Source organism: Tupaia chinensis, unplaced genomic scaffold (genome assembly GCF_000334495.1).
Source record: "Tupaia chinensis unplaced genomic scaffold, TupChi_1.0 Scaffold000047_1, whole genome shotgun sequence".
NCBI classification, from domain to species: domain Eukaryota; kingdom Metazoa; phylum Chordata; class Mammalia; order Scandentia; family Tupaiidae; genus Tupaia; species Tupaia belangeri.
In genome coordinates, this window is record NW_006159505.1 from 5552229 (window position 1) to 5563109 (window position 10881).

Genomic DNA, 10881 nt, shown 5'->3' on the forward strand with positions numbered 1-10881 from the left:
CTGCTGAATTTGAGTTGTGGACCCTGAAGTGAAATGTCAACATGGCATCTGTTTTCATTGATTATTATTTTTTAATTAAAACGATGTAAATAATTTCTGATTAAGCAAGACTTGTGGACTTTAACCATCTACCATTTTTGTAGACTAGCTTTATTTTATAACCCCAGGTGAGTTGTTATAACATTTTAAAGTCAAGGAATTGAAGTTCCTGGCAGTAATTTGATGTTGCTGATAACTGAGGGAGTAAAAAAAAAAAAAGCAAAACAGGGCATGGTATTGGCATAAAGCACTATATTTAAAGCTGTTAATTTTGGCTCTACTTTTAAGTGTAAGTGAGAAAACTCAGTGTTTGCCAAACTGAGGAGGGTGAAACCAGTGGGAAAGAATCATCGTACTCTACCTTTAAAGAGGATATTTTAAATAACATAGTTAAAATTCAAATTATAATTTATTGCTTAACAATATCTTTAAATAGTATAGAGCACTACCTCAAACATTTTTCAAAAAGTGATCATGTTTCTCATGGGCAGTACCTTTTTGTGACCTTAATGGTTTCTCTTATGTAGGAATGAATTTATAGTACCATATAGCTTGAAGGGAAGTCTGGGTCAGCCACTATTTTCAGACCTTGTTCATGATGTAGCTACTTTGTATTAGGTTAGAGCAATACAAGCAAGCACATTTTCCCAGAAGCAGAGATGGGATCTGAGATACATATCCTGTACACTTATACATACTATCCACTTTTGTATTAAAATATAACACAACTCATGATTAGTTGCTATTTCAAATACATGGGCATACATGAGAAGAGTTATTAAACTTTTCCAGCACTGTATATATGAGTCGGCAAGCTCTTAAACATCTTTGTTCATTGCATGGAGCTCATTGTGTCTCTGTCTGAATTTATGGTTTGACACTTTTATTCCAGAAAAATTCTCATTCTTGCTTGCTCTAAATTGATCATTGGACAGTTCATTTTGATAATCCTGTTTGTTTATGATATAGAGCTTATAGGTTAGTTTGTTCGTATTTTTAAATCATTCATTGTCTATTTGTAGTAAACTAATAAGCCTGATTAAATCAATTTAGACGCTTTTCTACTTTCATCCGTGAGCCAGATGCTGGATTCTATTGATAGAGTCCCCTTTCCTCAAACAAAAAAATGAAGTTTTCTTAAAATATGCTCCAATATCTAGCTATAAGAACAGAAGTTTCAAAAAAAGATACTTTTCATCTCCTTATGAAAAAACTTAGAAAATACAGAAAAGTACAAATTTAAAACTTACAATTTTTATTAGACATAGCAGTGTGTTAAAATTAGGTGTATTGTTTTCATATCCTTTTCTGTACATTTTTTGGTATAATTCAATTTATATACAAACACTCATATGTACATATACATATACATATTTACATATATATGTCTATATTTTAAAAATTGGTTAGTATGTATTATTAGCATTCTTGTTTCATTTAATAATATTATTTTCCTATGCTAATAAATGTATTTTGATACTACCTCTCTATAGTGACTATGTAATAGTAATTAGTCACTTACATGATATACCATAATTTAATCATTTTTTATGGTTGAATGTTTCAGATTGCTTATGGGGTTTGTTTTTGTTTGTTTTGGTCATTGTATATAGTCCTTTGTTGAACATTATTATATATAAGTTATTTTGTGCCATAGTTTCTACTTCTTTTGTATAATGTCTTGGAAAGCAAATTAATGCTTATGAAAGTACTTTCTAGAAAGGAAGTTTTTCTTTTATTAGATTGAGCAATTTTTTTTTGGTCTGTTTGTTTTGGAGAGGTTTTTTGCTATATGGCACATGCACTCGCCAGAAAGACAGAGAGAGACAGAAAGCAAGAAATCACCCCCCCAGGGGGGATGGCCACACCGCAATCCCTTCTCCTCGGATGTTGGGCACGCACGCACACATACCTAGTGGGAGTTTAAGCCACCAGGTCTGGGACTCAAGCCACGGTTGACTATATGGGAGTCCAGCAACATAGCTATTATGCCAACTGCTGGTCCCTTGAGCAATTAAATAGAAGCCATCACTATCTTTACAGTTAACTTGTATTTTATAGTCAGATATTTATTTTTATGTATATATACGAGGTGACTCAGATTTCTAAGTTTTGTTTATGACCGCTTTGAGAGTTGGTTGAAGAATCGTAGCCATTATATGCAGCATGTTGGAACCTTAAATGATGAACTCATTATCTTGATTTTGAGGACATTATGAAAACTTATGACAATAGCAAGACTTTATTTTAATTCTCTCGCTCTTTAGTACAGTGTCTGGACAAGGAGGTATTGATAAGTTTTTTCACTCATTTGTTTATTCATTCTCTGAGCAAAGCAACATAAATTACTCAAGAAATCAAGCTTGTCCAGATTATTTAAAAATCCATGAGTAGTAAAATCTGAGCCAATAAATTAGTGTTTTTCTTTAAGTCTTCCTATTGTAATGCTTGTACTTTTGCTGTTTTTTTTTAAATAAATTACCCCTGTGATTCATCAGCATCATAGTCCACTGTAATCCAAATGTGATTCACAGTTATTTGCGCCCATTATGTCTTTACTCCACAAGTAGACTGTAAGTGGGTTCTCCAGTATGAACTAGATACTGTGCTACATACTGTGATCCATAGGGAAGTACATGAATTTCATTCTCTGCCCTAAAGAATGCTGAACAAATGAGCTACACATTTTCTTGTAATGAGAGCTATAAACCTACTACTAAGCATAGAAGATTTTTTTGTAATGCATAATACTTTCTTCAGTCAACATAGATGTCCCCTAAGAAACAGAAGTGCACTCAGTAGAATTTCAGACATTAATAATTGATCATCCTAGTTATAACTTGTATTCCATTTTAATATAATGGCCTTGCTTCATGCAGTCTCTTTTTCTTATATTTTCAAACATTCTCGCTCTTCCTTTCATTAAACTGGTGGACTATTTGTAGCTATCTCACAAATTGACAAACCTTTGTAATAGAAGGGATTAGACATATTAGTAGGTATAATTTACTGAAGCAAGTTTTGTCAAAAAGTGGTCCTTATGCTTCAGTGTACAGTTAAAAGCATAGTTTCTATTCCTTGTGGTAGTTCTTAAAGTTTTTTTCTTTTTTTTCCTTTATTTTTTATTTGAAGATTTTTTCTAAAAGCACTTTATATTGATAAATATTTGGTGAGACTGTAGAGTTATATGAGGGATTGTCATTAATTAAGATCTAAAGTTGGTATAAATAAATAATAGGCAGTTTAAGAGCTCATTATTGAGAGACTATAGATAAAGAAAAATACAATTATGAAGCTAGTCTGCAGATAATAGACTTTTTAAAAAAGAATTATTTATTTAATTTTATATTTTTATTCATTTATTTTAATTTGACTAGAGAGAGACAGAAAGAGAGAATATGAGGAAAGCCAACTACCAGGTCTGGGCCTGGAACCATGATTGGCCTTGTGGGAATGTCTACAGCCTTAACCATCACACAACCTGCTGGTTCCAATAATAGGCTTTTTAAAAAAGTAACATCTGAATGTTTTACCTTGGACTGATGAGACATTGGATAATGGAAAATCACACATTGAATTATAACATTATTTCTAAAGTTAACATAAAAACTAGAATATTTTTATTCTTAGTGTAATTATAGTTCTAAAACTGTAGTAAGGAATGTTAAGATTTTTCCAGTGGACCATATTAGTCACGTTTTTATTGAGTTACCCATTTTGTGCTTAGTCATTTGACAAATGATGTACAAACCTATAGAAGAGGAATATAACATGGCAGAGGAAATTAACAGGAATAAAAGTAGCATTGGAACTGGTGTGTTCAAGGACCAGTATGGAAACCAGCACACTGAATCAGAGATATATGTTGATTAATTCTGAAAATTAAAATCTGATAACCTGGAAAGACTAGGCAGAGAGTTTGGGGCTTTGAGTGATAGGTAATGGGAAGCCATGATGAAGAAGTTACTGGTTAGATTAGAGATTCAGCTTTGTACTGTAGAATAGGAACTACTAAGGTCAAATTGTAAATGGAGGTCTGGATGATGTTGGATTTTAAAATACAAGAAGAGAAATTAGAACTAGACATAATTGGGATTATGACAGACATAATCTGACAAGTTTAAGGTTTTGCCATGATAAAATTGTTTTTAAAAGCATGTTTGCTATCACAGGGAGCACCAGAGCTATTTGCATGATAGAGAAATTCTAGACAGGGAGAAATTCCAAACAGTGTGGGAAACCAAAGGAGATGAGGCTGTTGAGCTGTTCTGGAAAGAATACACACACTGGCAACAAACTGAGTTTGTTCATATACTCAACAAACAACTATTACTGAATAATTGCCATCCACTGTGCTAAGCACTGAGAAATTGTTCACATAAGAAGAAATAGTATGGAACTCAAGAGGCTTTAGTTTTTAGGGGGTACAGAAAGTCAAGAGAAAGCATGGGTCAAAGATTTGCCCCAGGATTTTCAACTTAGACAACCAGAATAATAGAGAACATAGATTTGACATATATATTTTTTTTTTTTGGGGGGGTGAGAGGTTTTTGCTATAGTGTGCGTGCACTCACCAGAAAGACAGAGACAGAGAGATAGAAAGCGAGAAATCACCCCCCAAGGGGGATGGCCACGCCGCAATCCCTTCTCCTCCATTCTCCTCTTGGGATCATGGGCATGCACGCACACGCACCCGGTGTGAATTTAAGCCACCGGGTCCGGGACTTGAACCGTGGTTGACTACATGGGAGTCAGCAACATAGCCATTATGCCAATTGCTGATCCCAATAGATATATTTGTTAGGTAGAAGAGAAGCAGGTTATAGAAAGATGTGGGGAAGAGAGAGAAAGACAACATTATATTTGAATCAGTAGATATAGACTTAATAAGTAGATTTTAATGTATGAAAATAGATGTTTACATGTATAAATATATAAATACATAAATTAGTTTTTCATTCTCATACTTTATATATTGCAGATAGTGAAGCACACATTGAATCCGTGACTTAGTCTATGTGTCACCGTTTACTTTCTTTTTAAAGTTGCTTTATTTATTTCTTCCATGAGCAGGAGAGACAAATAGAACTCCCAGCAGAATTTTGACACAATTCACCTTCACCCTTCAGCCAGCTCTAGATTGTGGGCAAGCGTATGCCCAGTGTACTCATGAAGGTCTCTGGATATGAACTGGAAACCTTCCCCTGTAGGATTGTCAGTCAGAGCATTGCATACTGTCTGACCCCTACTTCTGTCTTTTTTTTTTTTTCTTTTTTCAATTTGCCAAAAGGTGCATGTACTTGCCAGAGAGAGAGATACAGGGAGAACTGCCCCCACGCCCCTTGGGGAGTGGTCATGCCACAATCTCTTTTCTGTTTCTCCATCCTGTGGGGATTTGGAGCATGCATGCATATGTGCTTGTGTTTTCAAGCCACCAGAGACCAGATTCAGACCACATAAATGGCCATGTGAGATCTAGCTTCCTCCCTTTTTAAAAAAAAGGTTTTTGCCTTTTTTGCCTTAGGGCGTGTGTGCTCGCAGGGGAGAGAGAGACAGTGAGAGAGAAAGTGAGAAATTACCCCCAGGGGGTATGGCCACACAACATTTCTCCTTCTGGGATATGGGCACATAAGCACATGTTTCTGGCGTGAGTTTGAAGACACTGGGTCTGGGACACCAACCAAGGTCGGCCATGTGGGAGTCCAAGGACATAACCACTACACCATTTGCTGGTCCCAAGATCCAGCTCCCTTAACCACTAGGCCATGTGGTCAGCCTCCTACTTTGCCTTTTTAATCACACAAAAATACATGGCTTATTTCTTTTCAGAGATTTTTCTGTAGAGTCTAGTGTTGAGTGAATTTTGATATAAGTATTTACTTCTTATGATCTTTTTTGAAGAGTTTTCCCATTAATCACATAGAATACTAAGTTTGAGGGCAATATGTGTCTTAGAATAGAAATCTGATTTATTTTCATTTTACTAGTAAGAAAAAGATTATCAAGGGAGAAATTGAAAATGCTATTTTTTTAGACTCTAGGTGTGGTTTATAGTCCTCATTCTTAAAATATGACTGCTTTAAAAGTCGATTCTTAATATTCTCTAGTTCTGGGATACTTTATAACTTATTATTCCAAGCCTTCATTTTCATCCTTATGACAGTGTTCATGTCATCTAGGGATGACATCAGCTGCAAGTGTTAATTGTGTACAGCATAAACAAAGATGACCCAATGTCACTTAGTCCTTAACACAGGCCTCCTTTTCTTCCTCCTTCTCTAAGGAACGACTACCAAAATCACTACAATCCCAATGACTTCCAAGCCCAATGTGATTGTTGTGCAAAAGACTACAGGAAAAGGAACGACCATTCAAGGCCTCCCGGGCAAAAATGTTGTCACAACATTGCTAAATGCTGGAGTAAGTAAGAGCTTGAACTGCAGACTCAGCAATCCACTGAGGGTTTTTAAAGACCAGCTATACAAATATTTTCCTAAGGACTTCAGAACCCCACATGGCTAGAATGGCTTGATTTACCACTACTGTGATATAATAACTGTTAAAGCACCACCAACTGATACCATTTTCCACATTTTCAAAACATGAGTTGCTCATAGTAACTCACAGCCTAGGCTTTTGTGACCATGATTTAGATGCTTAGTTCGGTCCAGGTGGAAAATTCCACTGACTTAACTGCAGGAGGACTTTTGGTGGCTTATGGTCTGTGGCTATTGGTCTAGTATTTGGCATAGGCCGGGCAAAGAGGAATATTTGGAGTTAGGGTTAATTGACAGGGATTTGTTACTTTCATTTGTTTTTGGTTTTGTTCATTTTAATCTCCCTGATCTAGTTTAAAACAGAAATCAAAATTACTATTTTATTTATAGTTCTGAAAGCAGTTGTTAAGACGTTTGGAATTGTACAAACTTGGACCTTGTCTCTCAGTGTTATAATTATTTGACTTTGGATGACTTATTCAACCTTTCTCATCCTTAACTTCCTCATTTGTACATTGGGATGATGTTCTCTACCAGTGAAGTTGGCAGTAGCTAGTATCTTTTTTTTTTTTGTAAGTTTATTCATTTATTTGAGAGAGAAAATATTGATTGATTAGCTTTGACGGAGTCTCACCATATCAGGATCCTCTTGCTCCATCCTCACAGCTAATTAGGACTATAGACGCACACCACTGTGCCTGCCTGTTTAGGTATGGCTGGGAATCAAACCCAGGTCTTCCATGTGGTCCTGTCTCCAAGTAACAGCATATTAGCAGCATGCACCAGTGCAGCTGAGCCAGGTAGCTATTTTGAAAATGCTTAGAACAGTGCCTGGCACATAGGAAGTTATTATTATTGGTTTTCTTCTTATTTTTATTCTTGGTACTTAGCTGTTTAGACTTGATAGTGTCCTTATCTTGCCTGACTTCATTAAAAAATGGAATGCTATACTTCATTTAAGTAAGTCTCATAAAAGCATCTTAGACATCACAGTTTTTACAGTATTGAGAGAGACCTAGCATTAGATTTTTTTTCAGCATGTGGGAAAACATAGATTGTTCATAGCTTGAATTCATATAGTAAGCCAAAAGTAAAGCCAGGATTAGAGTCGAGATTTCCCGAACCTTTTATAGCGTGATTTGTAGTTCTGTAGAGCTTGATATATAAAGTAGAATGCCATTTATTCTAGATCCTATGATCACAAAGATCTAAGAGTCAACATTTCAACGCAGGCAATGCTAGTAAAACAAGCAGATCAGGGTATCAGTCCACCCTGTTCACCACACAAACACATGCATTTCACTTAACTACTTGGTTATCACTGACTTTAGAAGAACTTTTTCACCATACAGCCTGCAAGTTGGTTTTGGCTTTGAATCATGATCATTCTTGGACAGGCCCAATGAACCATATACTCATAGGCATGCCCGCTTGTAAACTAATGGCTATGGGCAAATGAACTAGAGTTTTTAACCAGTGGTGCTGATGTAAAGGTTATGTCCTGTTGAAGTAAGTTACCACACAATTGTCAGATTATTCCTTTAGATAATTACAATAGATAGTTAAATGTACATTTTTTGTAATTGTATTTTATAGCTCCACATTTACAGAATGATTGCTTTTTAGCCAGCTCACCTGGGTGCTTTGTTTTTATTGACTACTAAGTATATATGGCCACATATTTAGATGATGATGATGATGATGGCTAAAAATTAGAAAAACCGAGAAGGTAAAAATTCTCAAGTCCTATCATTTCCTTTTTAATTGTATGGATTATAATTTAAAATATTTTAATAATGTAATAAAATATTTTAATTTAACTCAAGTAAAAAGATTTTGAGTACCTGAATAACCAGAAAATGGCATTTAAGAATAAAGCAGATGAAAATACAGAAAATGGTGAAGAGTTAATGGGCATAAGCTATCTTGTTAACTAAAGTGATATTAGTAACATACTGATAATTTTTTTTTTTCTTTTCCATATAACCTTAGGAAGAATGTTAATATCTCTGTTGATTTTTATCTCGCCCATACAAGTGGAACTTAGGGAGTTTATTTTGTGAATGTACATTCAGCTACTGGTATATTGAAAAGTAATCTTTTAAAATTACAGAAATATTTATTTCAGATAAATTGAAAATAAAAATGAATGGGGGGAGGGCAGTGACACCTGTAACTCTGTTAAAGATACCCATTTTAGTATCTATTCTTCTGGAATTTTCTGACTCTTTTAATATATGTGGTCTGTGAATGACACAGTATAATAATTATTTTTACATAATGTAGTTTTTTGAAGGTTTTTGCCATAGGGTTTGTATGGGTGCCAAAGAAAGACAGTGAGAGGGAAAGTGAAAAATCACCCTTCAGAGGGGATGACCTTGCCACAATCCATTTTCCTCTATTTTCCTAGGATTTTGAGCATGCACACACACATGCCCAGTGTGATTTTCAGGCTGCCAGACCTGGGATTTGAACTGCAGTTGGCCATGTGCGAGTCCAGCACTTTTACTACCATGCTATCTGCTGACCCCACATAATATAGTTTTAAAAAATTCATCAGGAAATAACTACTTCTTTGGATAGAAGGTTGGTCAGTGACTCTAAGATCATTTCAACTAACTATAGTCATTTTGATCATTTAGAAACACTGTAATTGGTTAGATAACTTACAGTTCTTTCCCATCATCCCAGTAAAACCTTCCTATGATTTTTCAGTAACAACACAGGTTTTGACCACTTAAGTGAATATAAATATCTTATAATAACTATTGACTTTAATTTAGGGAGAAAAGACTATTCAGACAGTACCAACAGGAGCAAAACCAGCTATCATCACTGCTACAAGACCCATCACCAAAATGATTGTAACTCAGCCAAAAGGAATAGGTTCCACAGTTCAACCAGCAGCTAAAATCATCCCAACAAAAATTGTTTATGGGCAGCAAGGGAAAACACAGGTATGCTATAAGACATTGTGATTTTTCTTGGCTCTTGTATATTTTACTTCTTATTTTACTTTAGAGAGATTTTTGCTATAGGACACATGTACTTGCTGGAGAGACAGAGAGACAGAAAGTGAGAAATCGCCCTCTAGGAGGGATGTCCACACTGCAATCCCTTCTCCTCCATTCTCCTCTTGGGATTTTGGTCATGCATGCACATGCGCCAATGTGAGTTTTAAATTGCCTGGTTCAGATTCAGACCTCAGTCAACTATGTGGGAGTCTAGCAATATAACCATTATGCCATCTGCTGGTCCCTGCTCTTGTATATTTTAAGTTCCTAAAATTCCCAAGTAGAAATTTGAAGGAAAAGAGGGTAAACTTTAAAAAATTTCAGATTATTCAGTTTTGACCATATAATTATTTATTTTCAAAACCTGTGTTTTTCTCTTTGGTACTTTCTTTCTTTCTTTCTTTCTTTTTTTTTTTAGATATGTAAGTATTTATGTCATGGTATGAGCAAAAAATTAGGGGAAAGAATCTTCTTGGAATAAAATTTGTTGAAGGTATATATTTTTATTTGGGGGTGAATGGTTAAGGGAGGGGTGGCTGTTATAAAGAATCTCAAAGAAAAGTACAGCTTATTTCATATAAGCTAACATTGCCTTTGGAAATACTTTATTTCTTTAAAAAATTTGCTTAACCTAACTATCCATAAGGGAAAAGCTAGAGATCTGCCTATTTTCAGCCAGTTGAAGATAAGGGAACTGTTTTGAAACTTGGCCTAGGAATTTGATACTCAAGAGTTAATCTTTTTTTTTTTTTTAGGGTTATTTATTTTATTTTATTGTTATTTTTTTAATCTGACCAGGGAGTCAAGGAGAGAGAGGGAAGAAGAAGGAGGGGGGAGGGAGGGGGAGAGGTAAAGTGAGAAAGCAAGCTGCTAGTTCTAAGGCTTGAATCATGGTCTGCCATGTAGGAGCCCAGCACCCCAACTACCACGCTGGCTACCTGCTGACTCCTAGACTCAGGATTTAATCATATGTTTGTAGGCTGCTATTTATTTTGTAGGTTCTTGAACTGCTTTTCTGAGAATTTCAAAGGTAGCAGTATCAGCTCTGTTTGAGAAATGCTATCCTAGGATTTTTATAAAAAGATATTAATTTACCTATAAACTAATGGTTTGCCGAGACCAGCAGTTAGCATAATGGCTATGTCGCTGGACTCCCACGTATTTGACCGCGATTTGAGTCCTGGACCTGGTGGCTTAAAACTCACGCCAGGCGAAAGACAGAGACAGACAGAGACAGGAAGTGAGAAATCATCCCCCGAGGGGATGGCCACGCTGCAATCCCTTCTCCCTTCTCCTCTCGGGATCTTGGGCATGCACGCAGACATGACCTG

At 35.7% G+C, this 10881-nt stretch overlaps 1 protein-coding gene across 13 annotated transcripts in view; it reads left to right on the plus strand.

The window, feature by feature from the left end:
- The window catches only part of EMSY (EMSY transcriptional repressor, BRCA2 interacting), a 119247-nt gene that overhangs the window by 78342 nt on the left and 30024 nt on the right, over positions 1-10881 (plus strand). For all 13 annotated transcript variants that reach the window (XM_027774247.1, XM_006141017.3, XM_006141015.3 and 10 more), the window contains 2 exons: positions 6323-6459; positions 9320-9493. In XM_027774247.1, coding sequence (XP_027630048.1) covers positions 6323-6459; positions 9320-9493 — 311 coding nt within the window. The remainder of the gene's footprint in view (positions 1-6322; positions 6460-9319; positions 9494-10881) is intronic.